Source organism: Lytechinus pictus, chromosome 18 (assembly GCF_037042905.1).
Source record: "Lytechinus pictus isolate F3 Inbred chromosome 18, Lp3.0, whole genome shotgun sequence".
Taxonomy (NCBI): Eukaryota; Metazoa; Echinodermata; class Echinoidea; order Temnopleuroida; family Toxopneustidae; genus Lytechinus; species Lytechinus pictus.
The window spans coordinates 16,647,219-16,670,073 of record NC_087262.1 but is presented as its reverse complement, the minus strand read 5'-3'; the positions used below and the strand labels follow the sequence as shown (position 1 = coordinate 16,670,073).

At 35.2% G+C, this 22,855-nt stretch overlaps 1 protein-coding gene across 1 annotated transcript; it reads right to left on the bottom strand.

The window, feature by feature from the left end:
* Window positions 1–14,871: 14,871 nt before the first annotated feature.
* Window positions 14,872–22,179, bottom strand: LOC129281414 (E3 ubiquitin-protein ligase TRIM71-like). Its single transcript, XM_064113503.1, has 3 exons — window positions 22,029–22,179; window positions 20,055–21,863; window positions 14,872–18,510 (listed from the first exon to the last, which is right to left on the bottom strand). Exons 2-3 carry the CDS (start codon window positions 20,682–20,684, stop codon window positions 17,149–17,151), a joined length of 1,992 nt encoding a protein of 663 aa, XP_063969573.1. The 5' UTR covers window positions 20,685–21,863; window positions 22,029–22,179; the 3' UTR covers window positions 14,872–17,148.
* Window positions 22,180–22,855: the final 676 nt, after the last annotated feature.

The following is a 22,855-nucleotide window of genomic DNA, read 5'->3' as shown; positions in this document are numbered from 1 at the left end:
TGCAGCTTTTCACTTACTCATGTACTCTATTTGGAAGGATAAGGAATTTTAAATTCCTTCCCCATTATTTTACGATTATGATCTTCATTTCATTTCTTCATTTCATTTATTTCATTTTCAACAAAATATAAATCAAATAAATACAATCATAACAAGTCAACATCATAAAAAATATACCAATGTCATACAATCAACTTTATAAGGATATATTATAAAGAAAGTTACATACAAAATAATCATGTGTAAAGGATTTGTGATTTATATTTTGTGAAAATGGAGGATCCCACTAAAAAGCAAAGCTTGTATATTGTGGGCTCCTCAAAATATGACAAGCAAGAAATAAATTTTATATATACAAATCAAAATAGAACCATGATTGCCAACAGGATACATCATTAAAGGGATGGTCCGGGCTGAAAATATTTATATCTTAATACATAGAATAGAATCCACTGAGCAAAATGCCAAAAATTTCATCAAAATCGGATAACAAATAATAAAGTTATTGAAGTTTTAATTTTAGAAATATTTTGTGAAAACAGTCGTCATGAATATTCATTAGGTGGGCTAATGATGTCACATCCCCACTTTCCGTTTTCTTATGTTGTTACATAAAATCATAATTTTTTCATTATTTCATACTTGTGTGAATAATATGTCTCCCTTATAATGAAATAAGTTGCAGCAATAAATATCTAATGCACTAAATCAGTTGTCAATCCAATTTTTCTAGTTCTTGGAGGAAATTTTTTGAATAAACCTAATTTCATATAATAAAATACAAAAGAACAAGTGGAGATGTGACATCATCAGCCCACCTAATGAATATTCATGATGACTGTTTTCACAAAATATTGCCAAACTTTAAAATTCCATAACTTTGTTATTTGTTATCCGTTTTTGATGAAATTTTCGGCATTTTGCTCAGTGAATACTACTCTATTTATTAAGCTATAGAAACTTTCAACCCGGATCATCCCTTTAAAAGAAAATATCAAATATAAAAAAAACTCAGGAATGAGAAACTATAGAAAGAAAGTGGATGAATGAGAGAGAGAGGGGGGGTGAGGAAAGAATGTGATAACTGCATATGAACTATACAGAGAGAGGAGTGTAGACAAACAGAAGCAAAGTAGCGCATGAGTGAAAAGGAACGGTGAATAAAGATAAAAATCTGTGATGATGTATTTTTTAGACGTGATTATAGGATTTCAGTAAGAAAGATTTTAACTTTCTTGTAAAAGTGTACAGAGAGGGGCAATTTTTTAAGTCGTTATGAAGGGAATTCCAACATTTTGGGCCTTCATAAATAAAAGTATTTTTGGCTTTAAACGTCCTGAAAAGCGGTAAATGGAATTCATCTGATTGCCTAGTTGGGTATTTATGAATGCTCTCATTTTTATGAAACATTTCATGAAAAACAATAGGCAAATTATTGCTATTATATTGATACATAAACTGACCTAGTTGAAATGAATATAAATCCTTAATTTTTAAAATCTTGTTTTCGAAAAATAAAGAATTAGTATGAGAGCGTATTGGAGCATTGCAAATAATCCGGATAACCTTCTTTTGCAGTATAACAATCGTTTCTATCAATGTTTGATGGGTATTACCCAAAATCAAGAGACCGTAATTCAGGTATGACAAAATCAATGACGAATAAAGCATAAATAATGCGGATTGTGGTAAAAGAAATTTCATTCTATTGATAACACCAATATTTCTTGATATAGTTTTACATACATTGTTAATATGCATTTTCCATGTAAGATGGTTATCAACTATATAACCCCCAACAATTTAGTATGAGAAACCTGTTTTAATGGTGTGTTGTTTAGAATTATATCTGAAGGTAATGAATCTAAAGAGTTGCTAAATAGCATGTAATTTGTCTTTTGTAAATTAATTGAAAGTTTGTTCGCATGTATCCAATGCGATATACTTAATAACTCAGTATTGACTGTATCAACTAACATATTTGGATATTTATGTGAAATTAAAATTTTGGTATCATCAAAATATTGGTATCATCATAATCAGTTGGTATTATTTTGATTTACGCCAAAGTTAGGCATTACTGCAATGAATGAATCCGTATGCCAATGATAGTAAACATATTTGCAAATTCCTTCAAAGAAATCAACTTGAGAATTGATACTTTAAATTCGTTATTAAACAATTAATGTAAATTATTTATAACGTATTATGAAATGTATTTTGATGGAACTCTTGTATATATTATGACATCACTGACATATGGAGTAATTTATTGCAGCCATGTCTTACTTTGGCGCAAATCAAATTTTACATCAATTCAAATAAGAATAAACGAATACCTCCTGATCATCAAAGCGTCCACATAAATAACGTATTAAGTTATTTGGGAGAAAATATTCTTTCAGGCCGTATTATGATTATGTAAATGGCGTATATTTTCGTTAAAATAGGGATTTATGAGGTGTCATTTTTTTTTTACTCACACAGTAATTATAACACGGGGCCGTGGCATTGTTTTGACAGCGGATGCTGATCCGAGTAGGGGTGGAGGTGGGGCATGTAACATTTCACAATAAGATCGTCATTTTATTTTTTTACACATTTACTGAAAAAAAAAAACAGAGGCCTATAAGTTTCATACCCCAACTGGTTCTGCTTCCCCTAGATGAGAGGAGGGGGGGGGGGGAGGTCAGGGGTATTAGTAAAATATAAGCTAGCATATCATCATCCTTTTCTTCTCCTTCAGCGGCACAATTTACATCAGCATCTTCTTTAAAATATTTTTCTTTACTTTATATCACAATGGTTGATTGACCATTACCTTTCGCCTCAATTCCTGCTTGAAGTCAGACTGGTTCTTGATGGTATGGACCAGCCATTCTCAATTAATTTTGTTGAAGCGCCAAATTTCTTTTTGAGAATCTGGACTGCTCCACTATCCACCACGCGACGAGCGAAATATTGTGGTATTGGGGGGATGTAGGATCACCTGAAGAGCTTAAACGTCAAGTATTCCAGAAAAATGTTGATTTGAATAAATAGAGAAAAATCAAACTAGCAAAACGCTGAAAATTTCATAAAAATCGGATGTAAAATAAGAAAGTTATAACAATTTAAAGTTTTGCTTATTTTTCACAAAACAGTGATATGCACAACCCAAATGAGACATTCGATGATGTCCCTCACTCACTATTTCTTTTGTTTTTTATTGTTTGAATTATACAATATTTTCATTTTTTATAGATTTGACAATAAGGACCGACTTGACTGAATCATATAGTATGAAACAATGCTCATTCCACATGTTCAGGGAGGAATTAATCGTTGTCTCGCTTGACAATGAGGCGAAAATTAGAATATTCTCTATTTCATATAATAAAATACAAAAGAAATAGTGAGTGGATGTCGTCATCAGTCTCCTCATTTGCATACCCACCAGGATGTGCATATAACTACTGTTTTCTGAAATTAAAGGGGAATCCAACCCAAATAAATACTTGTTTTTATAAGGAAAAGAAAAATCAGACAAGTTAATTGGTGAAACAATATTGAACAATATTGGACAAATAACAAGAAAGTTATGAATTTTTAAAAGTTGTAAATATTGGTAATCACTATACCCATGGAGACTTCAAATTGGCCGTATATGGGATGTCATAGTGATGTAAGGCAAGGACTACTCTTCCATGTACTCCAATACACATTATGGCTAAAATGTCATTTTCCCCAAAAGTTTTATTTCAAACTAAATTTTTCTTTCATGAGGACATGAAACAATATACTACCTGGGTTATATTTAGATTACTGCCCCAGGGGAATGGGTACTTAGGAGAAAACCACAAATCGCTGATAATAAAGTACATAGCCTATGGGAAAGTTGTCCTTGCCCCTTGTCATTATTTACTTACCAAGTTGCCAATTTGAAATCTACATAGTATTAGTGATCTCAATTTTAAAGCAGCTGTAACTTTCTTATTGCTTATCCGATTTCTTTCAAACTTTCACCATTCTGTTTAATTTATTTTTCTCCTCCCCAACACAACATTTTATGGCCAAGGCTGGATTCCCCTTTAAGCAAAACTTTAAAATGTCATAACTTTCTTGTTTTACATCCGATTTTGATGAAAGTTTTCAGTGTTATGCTTGTTGGATTTTTCCCTTTTTATTTACATCAATTTTCTGTTGGGGTGGACGTGTCCTTTAAGTAGAAAGCCTTTTAAATGGCCGAGAGTGGTTCTCAATCAACAGAAGATATAAAAATACCAACATACTACACAATTTATTTTTAAAAAATGATAAGTGAACTTGCTCAAATTAGTGTTAATTATTATGTTTCTGTATTAAATTTTCTTCTTGATGAGGGTCGTGTTTGAAAAGCAAACCGGGTATGTTGATTAGTGGTAGAGCGTCAGCCTCATGAACGGGAGGCCGTGGGTTCGATCCCCAACAGAGTCATACAAAAAAAAATATATAAGAATGGAACCTTCTGCCTTCTTGCTTGGCGCTCAGCATTTAGATTGGAGAAGGGTAGTAATAACATACATGGAAATGCAGGGCCCGCTGCAAGTCCCTAACCGAAATGGCTACCCTGAGTAAATAAAATGTAATTATGATTATTGTTATTATAAAAATCACTGTTCACAAATCTATGTTTACATATTATGTACATAGTCTTTGACTCTTTGTACCAATCGTAAATGAATACATTAAATAGATCCTCCATAATAGGGGTTATCGAATGCTAGATTACACAAATCAGAGGAAATCAAATAGCATTTAGATTTCAAAAAGAGCTGAGTTTTTATTTTCCCTTTGTAATTAAATGATCAAACCTCAATTCCAGATTAATAGTAGATCAACCTTTTATTTTCTAATGCTTTTTCTTTTTCTATACCGGCTCCCACGCGCCACTCCGAAAGGCTCGGTGCGCCACAAATGGCGCGCGCGCCACCATTTGAGAATCCCTGGTATGGACCTTATGACCAACGACCACGCACCTGAGACAGACACTGACCTTGCAATCATCACAAAACATATCTTTGTTCTCTTGTTTGTGGATGGAGCATTTCTCAAATTGATGACCAATGCTGACCTTCCCTTCTATGACATCCTCCACGGAGACAATCTCGTGATCTTCAAACATGGTCATACACTGGTGAGATTGTAAACATTTATCACATATGTAGTTATTACATGTTATGCAAAAGGAGACAGCGTCTTGCTGAAACTTGCAACCGGTACATTTTGTACGCATCTCAAGGACAGCATTCATCCCTCCACACGCAGCAAAAACTAACCGGTGTACATAGAGGACCACACCAGTTATTTTACACCGGTGTTAATGGTTGTTACATTTACACTCTTTGGTGTTGTATCTCTAGTGTATTATTTTAACACCTCAGGGTGTGGTCCTCTATTAACACCAATTGGTGTCAGTTTTAACACCACAGTTTTTACAGTGCACTTGGCGTGGTAATCGTCTACGCATCCGTTAATGGAGACATTGAGGCGGAGATCGTCGACACGGTTGGCAGACAACTTGGTGATCTCCCTGCAGAGAGGGCAGACCATGTGGTCAATGTCCTGGTGGGTCAGATCATATTTCTTGAGACACTTTCGACAGAAAGTGTGTCCGCACGTCAGGATCGTTGGTTCATCAAAAATATCAAGACATAGCGGACATATCAGGTTCTGTTAAGAACTAGAGGCTTTCTCTATTTCAATCTTTTCAGCCATTGCTATAAACTCTAGAGTCAAACTACTACAACGAAAGTGAGTTGTTGTGAGCAGTGGCGTACCGTGGGTCACGGCATTCGGGGGGCACCAGCAACAATTTTGAGTCACTGAGTGAGCGCGCGAAGCGCGAGCTTAAAATGTTTGATATTCAGACCTATAAAGGAACACTATAATCAATCTTTTGTAATCATAATACGTACATGTCTCGCTAAATAATGCGAGCGCGAAGCGCGAGCTGAAATTTTTGTAAATATTGACCCCCAAACAGGAAGATTTTAATTGATTAATACACATCTAACTATAGTCATCTAATGCTAGTGCCAATAAGCGCTTGCTGATTTTGTTAGAATTACATCTAAACATGCACATAAAGCACTTGTAATCATGATTAACACACCCATCTCACTAATCAAATCTTGCGAGCGCGAAGCGCGAGCTGAAAATTTAGGAAATTCAGACCTGGGAGTGGCATTTTAAGGCTTGTTTGTAGGAATTCACGAAGACCATAAGTTCATTAACCAAATTTTCGAGCGGGAAGCGCAAGCTGAAAATTTTTGATATTCACATCAGAAAAAGGGACATTTTAATGACTGATTCTAGACATTCATGGAGAGCAGACATATTTCACCAAATCACTACTGCGAACGTAAGCACGGACAGGAAATGTTTTATATTAAGACCTTAAAATGGGGCAATCACTTTAAGCAGTCATGAAAAAAAAACATACTATTGTACATAAAACAATAATAACTCGAAGTTACGCCACTGGTTGTGAGAGATAGTTCCGAGATAGCTACTAGTTACACCACGATATACATGAACATATATAATGCACGTTGTGAAATGACTGTGTGTGCGATATGACAATTTGACTTTGTGTATACATTAATAAAGAATGAGGGAGCTGTTATATTACAATAGAAGATCGTCTGCCAGAGTAGGTTAACCAAACTATAAATAGAACTGGTTTTTCCCATCTATCTTTGAACTTGATGGAAGCATTAGTCATCTTATCGATAGAGGGTGTACTATTATATTTATCCATTTTTGGATCATTGAGAGATACTCGTACTGTATTATCTCTATACAGTAAAAACACTGTAAAAGGCTGTTAACTATATGAATCTTATTGTTCAAAAAGTTTAAACAAGTGTTTAAAATCTTAACCAACAAAAATATATTTTCTTTATTGATATCTCAATGAATTCAGCATGATTGTTTAAAATGTGTAATGTATACAGTAAACAGTCAACAACAGTGTAATGTATACAGTCAACAGCATTGTGTAAAAATTAAGGCAGCATTTTTGAGGGGATCCTCAAATTGGCAAACTTGCTTCAAAGTTGCTGATTAACTCTCTTTTTGTTTGTACACAAAGTATCATAACTTTTCGTTTAATTTCTCATATCTCTGACCCCCCCCCTCATTTGTAAGATTTCAAACACTTGTTTAATATGTTTAAATTGTTTTAAACAACTAAATTCTGTGAAGTTCATAATACATAGTAAACACCGTATTATAAATGTTTTTAAACACAATTTTCATGATCCATAATAATAATAATAATAATACAGGTATATTTACCCAGGGAAGCCGCTTCAGTTCCGAAAAATGTTCTCCCAATACTGACTATCAATCCCAGTCCGGGTCATGATGTAGCTCCTTATAATATCAGACATTTTTTTTTTACTTAAATGCTTTCTTAAATATACTTCCAATATCTTATCAAAGCGGCTTGAAATTAATTCGCAAAACAACTTTTTAAAAGGCTCACGATAAACATACAAAATAATATATGTAGCTTTTGATTTACTCTGTGTGGAAGGATGAGGAATTTTAAATTCCCTCTACGTTATTTGTCGACAATGATCCCCTTTAAAAGGGGGTAAATAAGGAAATAGCTAGGTTAACATGCAAAGGAAACGAATAGATAAACCTTAATAGGGATTACATTGATTGTTAGGAAAGAAGGGTCATTTAAAAAAAAAATGAATAAAAAAATAGTTATTAGACCTTATTTTTTTTTCAAACGTGGGCCACCTAATTTGCTGCAATTCAGTTTTATATTGAAAAAGGGCAATTGCCATTCCACTTTAAAGGGGAAAATTGTGAAAACTTACACTTCTTTGAAAATCTGATCCAAATTTAACAAAATAGTAATTCACTTCATCTGTTTTTACCATTCAAACTCAAAAAGTTCCTCTAGTGATTACTCGGTCACTTCAATCCTTTGCTTTCAGGATTCTAAACAAAAAACATAATCACCTGTTCCCTCCTTAAAAAAATGAACTAGGATCCTAACATTTGTGACTTGCCTCCCCCTACCTTCCCTCCGAAAATGATAACCCCCCCCCCCCCATCCAGACTTCCTTCCATTGCGCCTGTTTGTATCATTCTCTATGTCCTTCTTTGATTTCATTCCTATATCTCTATTTCTCGAAATGATGGTAACATTTCTCATGCTTTCTTGATGTCACGTGCATGCCTTCGAATACAATCAGATATTTCAGTATTCCTTGCACAAAGCTGAACAATGCTGAAAGGGTTACTAAATTTGATCAATAAGTGTTTATAACATTTTCACGCCATGTCATCAGTTCCCAGGAATATCTTCTTCATCCCTTTTCATTGATCAACCCGTTCTTCCCTAAGCCCCTAATTTCAGCCGCCAGTTCTTGAAGACCCCCATTTCATGTTGAATTCCAGTTCCCAAGCACCCCTATTTGCAGAGTAAATTCTTAATCCCCCCATTCCGCAAGAAACTTCAGGGACCCGTCTTAACAAAGAGTTACGACTGATCCGATCAACCTTAAATGTATTGTAATCCATATTATGTCATTTTATACAGTTGAGTTTCACTATGTCCCTTTGTAAAGAGAAGCACACCGAATTTTCAAGAAAATGAAGAATTTATATGAATCATATATACAGATCTAGAAAACATTTTGAATAAACGTGCATTTTATCTGTTGACTTTTCTGGGTTTCTAAAGTTTTGTCAATCGGATCAGTCACGATTCTTTGTAAGAAGGGTCAACATCGAATCCAGATATATCTATGTTATTTTCATTGCTATTATCATCAGTCGGTTTGGGGTTTGTTTCGTTAATGTGACTGAGCATTGATTTTTTAATTTCTTTGTCACGCTGCAGTCACATCGATGAAACCGACCTAAAACCGATCAGGGCTATTACGGTTTGTTTTTGTTTTTCAAATGGCATATCTGTCGGTTTGGTGTCGGTTTCGTTGGCGTGACTGTAGCATAACAAAGAAAACCGACCTCAGACCGATCAAGGCTATTACGGGTTTTTTCCCGCATGGCACATTAGTCGTCTTGGAGTCGGTTTCAAAGGTGTTATTGAAGCATAACATAGAAAACCGACATCAAACCGATCAGGGCTATTGTAGGGTTTTTTTTTTGAGTGGCATACCAGTCGGTTTTGTTGGTGACATTGCATCTGACATCACATCAATTTGGGCTACTACGGGTTTTTTTATTCGAATAGCATGAGTCGGTCGATTAGGCCTTAATCTGGAATAAAAAAATGTTATCTTATGTCCTGTAATGTGATATTCTTTCAAACAGCATGAGTTTCCTTCACCCTTTCTCTCTCGCTCTCTCTTTCTCTTCTCCCTCCCTCTCACCTTTCCTATCTCACTCTTTCCCTTTCTAAGTTTACTATTCATTATTATACTTCCATTTTACATCTTGCCCTCGTTCGCATCTCTTTTAGTTCCAAACCTCTACCTCTTCAACCCCCTCCCTTCTTTCTTTCAATCTCCATTTCCCTTACCCTTCCTGGAACAAATGGTATGTGAACATTTTGCCTATATTTATTTATCGAGAAAAGGGAAGGGGCTACCGCTCCCTACGATTTTGTACGTAGTGACAAAGGAGGAGAAAAATAAGGAAAGGAGAGAATTGAGGAAAAATAATTAAAATGGAGAGGTCTGGACCATATACCTATAAAACATCCCTATAGTTCAATTGAGAAAATATATGACGTAATCTTTCGGTCCCCCCCCCCCATCAAAATATCATGGCGCCACCCCTGATTATAATTATCATTAAAATTGAAATCCATGAAAATAGTGAATGGAAAGTAATCGGTTGGTTTAGAAATCTTAATTGTCGAATGGTATTATGTCATTCTATAGTATGGCCAACATTCCTTTTTGCAATCCCTCCCCTCGCTCACATGATAATAAAATCATTCGCTTCTATGATGATTTGAATATTTACAGCGTTAGTTTTTATTGGCTACACCATAATAGGCTATAACAATGGTTGAAATAATTTTGTGTATTTCACAGATGGAAATCAGACAGCGTATTATGAAGAGATTTAATAAACTCGATAGATATGTCGTTAAAACATGAAATGATATACTATATATGTTATGTGAAACATATAAAATAATTGTAATTGTGCAAAATTATCTATACTCTCAGAGTGAATGCAATTTTGTTGACGCAAACAGTTTCCGTTCCATTTGTCGAACTGAATTGTTAACATTCATTAAGTCCAAATTATAACAAACAACAATAAATTGGCGCAAAATATTGGTATTATAATTCATATCAGAGAACAGTGGGTAAAACGAATTGCATCCTGGTTTGATACACCGTTCTATCTTTCTTTAAATCGACGGATTTACTAGAAATGAAATTCGTCTGTGAGAAGGTATTTGATCGTATTTAAGATTTATTAATTCTTCGTTCTTAAAATGCATTAAAAGTACTTTCATATCAAAAATACATTGTACATAAATATCATAACGAATTCAATTCCAATTATAATGTACATAGGCGGATCCAGCTTTTGGCGAAAGGGGGGGGGGCGCACTGCCGAGCGGCGCACATATTTTTGCACTTCACCGGCGCCATAAAAGAAAATGTTGAAAAAGGGGTAAAGTCTGACCCTGTCAAATGCTCTTTTCAAAATGTAGGATTTCCAGTCATGCCATTTTGTATGACCACACGCAGATAATATTTCCGGGGGGGGGGGGCAAGACTCGAAAATTTGGTGCACATCTCACATTTGCACATTTTTCATAGTTTTCATGAAATGTTAAGGAAAAAATTGTTTTTCACAACAGCAGATCGCGAATGTGCCCCCCCCTTCCCCCTTGCTGCGTACGACCATTCCCTGAAGTGCACTTAAACATATCTCATTATAACAGAAATATACATCAATTTAAACATATAATCTTTCTGAAACATATATAGAGAGAGATTGAAAAACTTATTAAAGAAAGAAACAAGCAAAAAGTAACACAAATTATGCATGTTATGTGCGATTTCAAAATTTCGTGTATTAACCCTTTTATTGCGATGAGGCCAATACTTTTGTAAATTAATAGAGATACAATTTTTTTTATACTATATGTATATATATATATACACAGGGGCGTTGATCCTTTTTTTAAGATTTGGGGGCCAAAATCATGAATCAACTTTCCGAAGGCGCTCGATATCACACAAAACAAACAAACTCACAAAAACACACACACACATATGCATATATATATATATATATATATATTTATATGACTTATGAGATAGAAACACATATCTCACCAACAAATTAATGCGAGCGCAAAGCGCGAGCTGAAATTTTTTAGTATACTGACCTGAAAACAGGAAAAAGGTGCCTGTTTAGGACTGTTTGTAGTAACTCATGAGGATGATACTCACTACACAGATAATGCGAGTGCCGATCGCGAGCTGAAATTTCTTTATATTCTGACCAGAAAGCTTGATATTCTATGCATTTTTGGTACCAATGATTAAGATGGGTATCTAAAAAAAACAATAGATGCGAGCGCGAAGCGCGAGCTTAAAACTTTGATATTTCGATCTGAAAAAAATGACAGTTTAATGGACGTTTGTAATAAAGAACAAGATTATATCCAGCAAAAGATTATTGCAAATCGAAGCGGGAGTTCTTTTGACGTTTAGTCCTGAAAAAGGGACATTCTATTCACCTATTTAATCATGAAAAGTATGGGGTTTTGCTACAGAAAGGATGCGAGCGCGCAGCCCGAGCTGAAAATTTTTATATTCCAATCTGAGAAGCGGATAATTTAAGCACGATTTTAAATAAAGAACGAGTTGTGTAGCTCAATCTCAATATACGACTGGTTGCGTAATTATACACTCCCGGTACTAGCAACGGGTTTTAGCAAAGTTTTGGGCTAAAATATCGAATCATCTTCATAAAACACTATAGTAGCTGTCTTAAACTAAAGGCCATAGAGATGGCACAATGTGGAATGTGTAAAGAAAAAAAGTGACTGACCTTCTTTTTATTAAAGCATTGGAAAATAAGATCAAAATTAAAGGATTTGCTCTACGCTTTTGTATGATTCTGGGATTTTTTAAATAAATTAAAGATTTCATGAAATCGGTCATTCTGTGGGCAACTGCCCCGCCCCAGTCCACTCTGTAAGGGCATGCGATAAGCTTTGTTATGACCATTCAACAATAAGATGTATAACCAGGTGCCGCTGATCATTCTTGACCGGCGCCGATCTAGATTTGGTTGGCAATAGGCCCTTCTTCATTATTCTACCGGCGCCTATTTATTGGAACCAGGGGACGCTGATTATTCTTGACCGGCGCCGATTTAGAACAAGTAGTGCTGATTATTTTTACCGACGTCACGTAAGATTCAGGCAGCGGCAATTCATAATTGACTGGCGCCGACTTAGAACCAGGAGGCGCCGATTATTAACCAGGTGCTGCTGATTATTCTTGTCCGGCGCCGATTTAGATTTAGGTGGCGCTGATTATCCTTGATCGGCGCCGGTTACGAACTCAGGCAGCGCCGATTTTTCTTTACCGGCGCCGATTTATAACCAGATGGCGCCGTTTATTCTTGCCCGGCGCCGATTTAGATTTAGGTGGCGCTGATTATTCTTGATCGGTGCCGGTTAAGACTCAGGCAGCGCCGATTTATAACCAGATGGCGCTGATTATTCTTGACCAGCCCCGATTTAGATTTAGGTGGCGCTGATTATCCTTGATCGGCGTCGGTTAAAAACTCAGGCAGCGTCGATTTTTCTGTACCGGCGCCGATTTATAAACAGATGGCGCCGATTATTTTTATCTGGTGCCGATTTAGATTTAGGTGGCGCAGATTATCCTTGATCGGCACCGGTTAAGACTCTGGCAGTGCCGATTTTTCTCGACTGGCGCCGATTTATAACCAAATGGCGCTGATTATTCTTGATTGGCGCCAGTTATATGCAGGCAGCGCACTGCTGATTATTTTTAACCGGCGAAGTTGTTGGGAAAAGGGTAGTTAAAAGAAAAGATATTAAGGAAGATGATATGATTGTGCTTTGCTGGGGGATAGTCTTTCCTTAATGTTGCTAATATTATGTCAGTGTATAATTTTTCTAAGCGGCGCCTTTTCTTTTCTTTCCTTTATTTTTATTTTTTCAAACAGCGCCATTTCTTTCTTTTATTTTTTTTATTAGGGGGGGGGGGGGCGCGCGCCCCCTGCGCCACCCCCCTGGATCCGCCACTGATGTACATAATACAGAAAAAAAAACTCGGATGAAAGGATGTTGAGGTGAATAAAAGTGACTTTTGGTAAAAAATAAATGGAACAGAACGGATGGGCTTGTTAAGAAATATATCATGCTTGTATGAGAGACATAACTTGTGACTTAGTTTGGATATATGCATTTTACAAAATCAGGTTACAATAACGGATAGAGACGAAAGACGACACCCACCAAAAGAATAACACTATAAAATAAAAATATATAAAGTTGAAAATGGAGTTCAAAATAAAATATGAAAATATGACATTCGCGGGAGAGAAACATTATGCCAGTGCAGGCAGCGAATAGTTGAACAAACATATTCAGAAATCATATTATGAAACTATACATCTTTTTTATTCATTCACTTAAAATCCCCCTTCCTATGTGGTAAGACTATAGTATATCTTGCCAGAAATCCATGTGTATACATTTCCAAACGACAAAAACCTAAATATTCACTAAGAGAACAAATTAATTTATTTACCGAACCGAAGACATCAATGATATTTGTATGGGGACGGTTATTGTTTTTCTATCAACGAAACATTTAAAGTACCCCTTTTTTTTAGTATCCCCTTTTTTTAGTGTCAATAGTCATACAAGTTTGAACTTCAAAATCCATGCATGTACAACTTTTTTTAATCCGTGCGAGGAGTCCTCTACATGTATATACATTGTTATTATTATTTTTGTTCAGTATATCAACAAAATGAAATTTTCAAAGATAATACAAATACAAAAACAAAAAAGACGAGGATGTTTACTAATTAATCTCCAGGGGCCCGTAAGACAGAGCTTAGCAATGATTGTAGAACATTTCTCTACGATTGATTGCATTGACTACAATATACAATTAATGGTAAAAATCAAATATGCAATTAATCACTTATCTTTGAGTTACGGGACCCATGGGTTGCCTGGGAAAGGAAAACATAAACTAAATTACTACAGCCCAAAGGCCTTCCTCCCAGACCTGGGCTCCGTAACACAAAGATTAGCGATCAATCGTTAAATGAACTGACCAATCAATATCAATAATAAAAACACATACATACAATTTATATTATACAATAATAATTCATATAGAAATCGCATTTTAAAATTGATTTAATATGTATGAGATTAAGAGAATGTACAGGTATTAGAAACAAAATATGGGTCAAATTAAAACTTTAAAAAGGTGTGAATTTTATATTTCATGGTAAACAATTCCATACATACATATGCACACTATAATATAGAGAATGTTATAATAATATAAATTTCAATATTATTTATATACACATTATGTCTATGCAATTTCACGCAAGTAATTCAATTAGAAAATAGAATATATAGATAGTGAATCAATATCTTTCAATAACCTTTCAATGTTTCATTATTAAAGTGCATGTGCTATTCTTTTACTTAAAGGAAGACCTTATAGGATGTCACAATTAATTATCATGTTTTCTAGTACGTCATTCGTCATTCTGTCACTTCTACACGATAAATGTCAAATCTGAGAAAAAAACAAAGAGTCCAATCATTTCCTTTTAAAAATTTGTATTGATTTTTATTCTCCTTTTTTTTTGGGGGGGGGGGGTGGACAACCGTATGTATGTGCATTTGTGTTGTTTCTTTCCATCAACATTTTCTAAAAAGGTGAATATGATGAAAGATTTTCTCCAGAAAATAATTCAGTCTCCAATAGATACCTTTCCATGTTGTTCGAAGGTAGAGCATGTCCTGATTCTCTCGAAAGAGGGCGGTATACACAAACGGCAAGTTATAAACACGTAGTCCGATATTCATAATCATTTTTATATTGAGAAATTTAATTAAATACACCGTGTTATATTGGCTTAATGTACACCATTCATCTTTTCTCACAAGAAATTCCTTATTCAAATTATGATGATTTATATTGATTTCAATAATGTTCAAAGTATTATTTCTTTATATGATTCGTTGTTTTTATTATTATATTTCATGGAAATTTAATCATTTATTAAGCTAACCTGAATTTTGTAAAATAGAACGTATGGCAATGTGCAATGCAAGAAAATATTACTTCTTATACCTTTGTTATATTATGATGTATTGTATTCTGAATAAAGGCAAAACAATTAAAAATAAACAATAACAAGTTCTTCGATATAAATACATTTCTATGGATGCCCTCGTGAAATTGAAATTATGTTAATATCGTAGTTTGTATTTGTAGTGACTGTTTATAAACATTAATCATTCAGCGAGGTGTTTTAATACAAAATGAATATTCCAGTAATTCTGTACATTTCATAAAATGAAAATATTGATATATCAATCGGTTTGTGGGGACTATACAGTGCGTATCAAAAAAAAGTTTACACTTTGAAAAAATCCTGTAAAATTATACATTTGTAATATCCTGAAGATTTTTCCACATTTTAACATTGGTACAGATCCATTTAAGCAAATTACGAAATAACTGTCGAAAAATATTTACGCTTGAGTGAGCACCACTTACTTTTGAAAAGTTAGTGAAAAATGATTTGCGCAGAACTTTGAAATAGTTATGCGAATAAAAGGAGACCTTAATCATGAAGAACACGTTGAATTTAGCTAGTAAAATTTATTTGAAGATATCTTTCACCTTTTTTAACTTGTTTCCTTGGCCAAAACACTTCAAAGAGTGCATTGCGCCCCACCCCACTTCCCCACAAACCAAGGCCATCAAGACGATATTTGCTTTACCCTGAGCTGTGATTTACATGAAATGGCTAAGGCTTGATTTTCATCTTGTTAATCATTGTTAAGCTTGGGAAAAGTGTGGAGAAACGAGCATTAAATGAAAAATGAAATGTAAACCCACTTTAAATGATAAAAACTTAGTGAAAAAATGCTGGAGATGTCTTATGTAAGCATTTGTACAGATTCAGCTATGTCCTTAAATCCAGTTGGCACAAAAAGGGTTAAGTTTGTGCTTACTAAGTATTGAAATTTCAATTTGGGTGGCAAAATTGTTACAAAATGCTTGAATGTATCCGTTTTATCTAAATTGACTAAAAGTACAAGGGAAATGTATGAAAAATGTTTCGCAGGGTAAGTTTGATTTCGCCCGTTCCCCTTGACACAGCGTGAAAACGAGCATTTCTGCGCAAACAGATTTCTGAGAGCTTTACAAAAATGGACAGTGCTCACTCAAGTGTAACATTCTGTCAAAACGTTTACTTTCATTTGATAGATGAGACCCAAACCCAAGATTATATGTGAAAAAATTACCCACATGTTGTATATTTTTTAATTCCCAGGGCTTTTTCAAAATGTAAACTTTTTTTTGATACGCACTGTACATTCCACACAAAAAGAAATATAGCCCTATTCAGATTAATGGTTTTACGGTCGAATAGGAAAGAAATGAGCTGATATCCGTGATTATTAGGTTTTTCCTTCACATCATATAAACACTGGGCAGAAAAATTTAAGATTTCGAGATCATTGACGTATCTCCACAACTAATAGGCTGACTTGCAAGAAAACAGCATATCAATTGTACACAATTTCATAAAGACTAATCTTGACACTCACAAAATATAGAGTTCGTTTAATATAATAGTCTTTCATGGAATTCTCCATAACAGAGACCTAATGACACCTTAAGCATTAGATAATTCATATTCACGAAATAATGATCAAGTTTCAATGATGAAATTGTTATATGTGTATGCAAGTTTTTATTCGATTCGTGTTAGAAGCCCTGTGTATTATATATACACAGCAAAACGTAGGAAAGTCAAGAAAAGTTATTACAAAATTTCGGATATCCCATTCACATACACTATATTAAAAAGCAATAAATCATGTGATACGTACTTATTGTGAGATACTCGTGATTACAACGATACCTTGATGAAATATAACTTCTTGTCACAAGCAAAGGCGAGTAGGTCCGGAGAGAGGGAAACCAAGTAACACCACCACCAACCCAATGTCATATCAAGTGCATTAAACTCAGCTCTTTCCATCAGGTTCAGACCATCAAGATCATAGAGCCTGATCACCACCTTCCTATTCTTCCTATCAACACTCGCTACATACACCCTGTCCTGCTCATCCACGGCAGCATACAGATAGACACGGTTTGGAGCTTGTAGAGACTCACCAGCATTCCCATCCCTGTCATAGACCGTCACCACGCTTGGACTGGTGAGATTACATAAACTGGTGACGATCAAACCCGACCTGGTGGATGATACCTGACTCGTCACGTGCTTTGTTGGAACAGTGTGTTTGAGAGTGGATCCAGTCGGGTCATAGATGTAGACTTTGTTGGCACCGTTAGCAATGAGGATCTCATTTGATGGACTTCTGTTCAGTGTGAGACAATAACCAGTCTCACTCACACTGATTGTTGCTTTCCTGGAGCCATTGGTAGAATACACGTGTGCTTCTGTACCACCAATTGAGACACATGATGTACCGTCTCGTTGAATCACAATATCGTGATAACGAACGTCATGTGGTATGTTTGTATGCTGCTCCGTTCCACCAGCTGTATCAATGATATCAGTACCTCGTGTATTACTCCCATATACGATGGCCACACTGGTATGACTGTAAGCTGTCATTCCAACCATCCCTCCCCGTAGATCTATACACTTCATGGTTTCTAACTTGGGATCTGATCCAGAGATGCTCCCGAGGTCAAGACAAGATTTATCTCCAGGATTAAACCTCTTCTGTGCTTTCTCCGTGATAGCAACAGTAGAAGTGTGATCGATAGGGTCTGATATTTTTCCGAGGTCAAGACAAGATTTATCTCCAGGATTAAAACTCTTCTCCTGTGCTTTCTTTGTAATAACTTCCGCAGAAGTGCGATCGGTAACCTCTTTCAGCATAGCTTCTAGCTCATTACAAAGCAAATTATGAGCAGACAGACTTTCTGTCTCAAGACGACCCAGTCTGTCATTATCTACCAATGTAATCGAACTACAAATGCTCTTGATCCTCTGTCGATCCTTGGACTTTAAGATGTTGAGATCATCCTCGAAACTTCGCCTCAATTCATTTATTTGCTCAATGAGATCTTGAAGATTTCCTTCCAGCTCTTTGACCTTGATGCTGTAAGCCTGGCTGACATCGTCTAGTAGTTTCTGCATGGCAGTGTGTACCTCATGACGTTGTTCTTCTATATTCTGAATGTTCTTTTCCAGCTCAGCTTTCTTAGCTGCACATTGCTGGGCAAGGGCTGCCACCTAACAGAGAGAGAGAGAATAGTTACCGTTTGCTGTAAAATAATCAGTTCCGTAAACATGTTAAATGTAGTTTGTATATTTAGAAGAATTTTATTAAATGCATGTGTTATACATGTTATAACGTCTGGCTTGTAAATATACCAGGGAAGTTGTCACATCAATAATTTATTCTTTATTTCGGACGAGGGTGGGGGGGGGGGGTGGGGTGGGGGATAGGGGCGGCAACGAAGGATAGGAAGAACATTTATTATAATTATTATCGTTATATGAGAAGTATTATTATTATTGTTATATTATCTTTATTAATCATAGTTTCAATTATGATTAATATCAACATTATTATCATAATTATAGATTTTGCTGAAATTGATAATAGCATCATTATTACTACAATTACCACTATTATCATTTCTAATCATTTTTTCATTGTTATTATTAACAATATTATCACCATTACCGTGTGAATAAAAAAATCTTGACCCCTCATAAGTCCCAAATTGAAGGGAAATTCTTGAACGCATATTCATTATATTTGGAAAGAGTATCTTCTTCCACAAAATTTAATTAAATAAATTATTTATGTGGCATGTCATCACTAATCAGTTGGTATTCTTTGCAGTGATGTAAATGTTTATGTACGCGAAAGTTAGGCATAACTGCAATGAATGAATCCGTATGCCAATGACGTCATAATCCATCATGATTTAGTAAACATATTAATTTGCAAATCCCTTCAATGAAATCAACTTGAGAATTAATACTTAAAAGTCGTTATTAAATAATAAATGTAAATTATCGATAACGAACGTATTCTGAAATGGATTTTGATAGAACTCTTGTATATATTATGAGATCACTGACATATGGAGTAATTTATTGCAGCCATGTCTTACTTTAGCGCCAATCCAAATTTACATCAATACAAATAAGAATAAAAGAATACCTCCTGATCATCCAAGCAGGAACATAGTCCACATAAATAACGTAAGTTATTTGGGAGAAAATATTCTTTCAGGCCATATATGATTATGTGAATGGCATATATTTTCGTTTAAATAGGGATTTATGAGGTGTCATTTTTTTACTCACACGGTTGTTATAACACGGGTGTCATGGCATTGTTTTGAGAGCGGGGGCTGATCCGAGAAAGAGGGGGGGGGACATGTAACATTTCACAACTGGTTCCGCGTCCCCTAGATGAGGAGGGGGGAGGAGGTCAGGAGTATTAGTAAAAGAATAGCTAGTATCACCATATTCTCCTTTTTTTAGCGGCACAATCTACATCAGCGTGTTCTTTAATATGTTTTTTTCTACACTCTAAAAACACTGAGTAGAATTTTACCCAATATTGTGTATTAAGGGAACATGCATGTTTGCTGAGTATGTTTTTACCCCACATTGGGCTATTTCAACGCAACATTGCGTAAAATTTACAAAATATTGGGTATCTTTTTACTCAACCAACATGCATGTTCCCATTTTACTCAGTATCGGGTAAACCTTTTTTAGAGTATTTAATATCCCAATTGTTAAATGACCATTACCTTTCGCCTCAACTCCTGCTCGAAGTCAGACTGGTTCTTGATGTTATGGACCTTATGACCAACGACCACGCATCTGAGACAGACACGGACCTTGCAATCATCACAAAACATATCTTTGTTCTCTTGTTTGTGGATGGAGCATTTCTCAAATTGATGACCAATGCTGACCTTCCCTTCGATGACATCCTCCACGGAGACAATCTCGTGATCTTCAAACATGGTCATGTACTGGTGAGGTTGTAAACACTTATCACATATGTAGTTATTACATGTTCTGCAGAAGGAGACAGCGTCTTGCTGAAGTTTGCAAGCCGTGCATTTTGGACGCAACTCAAGGACTGCATTCATCCCTCCACACTTGGCGTGGTAATCATCTACGCATCCGTTGATGGGGACATTGAGGCGGAGATCGTCGACACGGTTCGCAGACAACTTGGTGATCTCCCTACAGAGAGGACAGACCATGTGGTCAATGTCCTGGTGGGTCAGATCATATTTCTTGAGACACTTTCGACAGAAAGTGTGTCCGCACGTCAGGATCGTTGGTTCATCAAAAATATCAAGACATAGCGGACATATCAGGTCCTGTGAAGTGCTAGATGCTTTCTCTATTTCAATCTTTTCAGCCATTGCTACATAAATTCTAAAGTCAAACTATTTCAACGAAACTGAGTACTAATTAGTTGTGAGAGGCAGCTACGAGTATATATAATTATTGTGCACGTCGTGAAATGACTGTGTGTGCGAAACTCCTATTACAATATGACTTTGTGTACATTGATAAAGAACGAGGAAGCTGCGATATAATACAATAACATAATAGTATAATTATAAATAGAACTGGTTTTTCCCAGCTACCTTTGAACTTGATGGAAGCATTTGTCATCCTATCGATAGAGGGCGTACTATATTTATCCATTTTTGGATCATTGAGAGATACACGTACTGTATCTTTTTGTAGTAAAAACACTGTACCATGTTTTTCACTACGTGAACCTTATTGTTCAAACAGTTTAAACAAGTGTTTGTGTTTAAAAACTGAACAAAGTAATTTTTTCGATATTTATTTGTCAATGAATTAAGCATGATTTTTTTTAAATGTTGAACAAATACTGTAATGTACTTGTAAATGTGATAGTCAACACCATTGCATTGCGTCAAATTTAAATCACTTGTTTTTGCTGTGTGGGGATCCTCAAATTGGTAAACTTGCTTTAAAGTTGGTAATTTTGTCTTTAACTCCCCATTTGATTGTATACCGATTATCTAAGTTTTCTTTTAATCTCTCAGATCTCTGGTTACCCCCTCTTTGTTTAAGATTTCAAACTCTTTTTAAACAACTTCTGTGAAATTCATATAGTACAGCGTATTATAAATGTTTTTTTTAAACATAATTTCCATAGTCCATACTGTATGCATTATCGATTCCAGTCGGGGTCATGATGCAGCTCCCTATAATATCAGACATTTTTTTTACTTAAAAGCTTTCTTAACTATACTTCCAATATCTTATCAAAACGTCTTGAAATTACTTCGAAAAATAACTTTTTAAAAGGCCCATGATAAACATACTTGTATACAAAATAATAACTGTAGCTTTTGATTTATTCTGTTTGGAAGGATGAGGAATTTTAAATTCCTTCTACGTTATTTTTTTTACAATAATCCCATTTAAAAGGGGGAGAAAATAAGGAAAGAGCAAGGTTCACATGTAAAGGAAACGAATAGATAAACCTTGATATGGATTACATTAATTGTTGGGGAAGCAGGATCATTTTAAAAATTTTTGATAAAAAATAATGATTAGACCTTATTTTTCCAAACGTGGTCCAACTAATATTATGCTGCAATTCAGTTTTATATGAAAAAGGGGCAATTGCCCTTCCCCTTTAAAGGGGAAGTTGTGAAAAATTAAACTTTTGAAAGTTTGATCCAAATTTACCAAAATGATAATCCACTTATTCCTTTTTTTACCATTCAAACTAAAAAAGTTCCTCTATACTACTTAGTTACTTCAATCCATCGCTTTCAGGATTCTCAAAAAAATCACCTGTTCCCTCTTGAAAAAACAACACTGTGTAGGAATAACTAAGATCCTCGTTGAAAATTTGTGACTTGCACCCCCTAAAAGAATGATAACACCCCCCCCCCCATCAAGACCTGTTTCCATTTCGCCCGTTTGTATCATTCCTTTCAGTAATTATCTACGTCTTTCTTTGTATTTCATTCCTATATCTCTATTTCTCGAAATGATGGTAACATTTCTCATATGTCATATGCCTTAGAATGCAATAAGATATTTCAGTATTCCTTGCACAAGGCTGAACAATGCTGAATTGGTTACTAAATTGAACAATAAGTGTTTTAGTACATTTTCACGCCACGTCATCAGTTTCCAGGAATATCTTCTTCATCCCTTTTCATTGATCAACTCGTTCTTCCCCGTCCCTAAGCCCCTAATTTCAGGTGCAAGTTCATGATGACCCCCATTTCATGTTAAATTCCAGTTCCCAAGCACCCCTATTTGCAGAGTAAATTCTTAACCCCCTCATTTCACAAGAAACTTCAGGGACCCATCTTAACAAAGAGTTACGACTGATCCGATCAACCTTAAATGTATTGTAATCCATATTATGTCATTTTCTACAGTTGAGTTTTACAATGACCCTTTGTAAAGAGAAGCACACCGAATTTTCAAGAAAATGAAGAATTTATATGAATCATATCTACAGATCTAGAAAACATTTTGAATAAACATGCATTTTATCTGTTGACTTGTATGGGTTTCTAAAGTTTTGTCA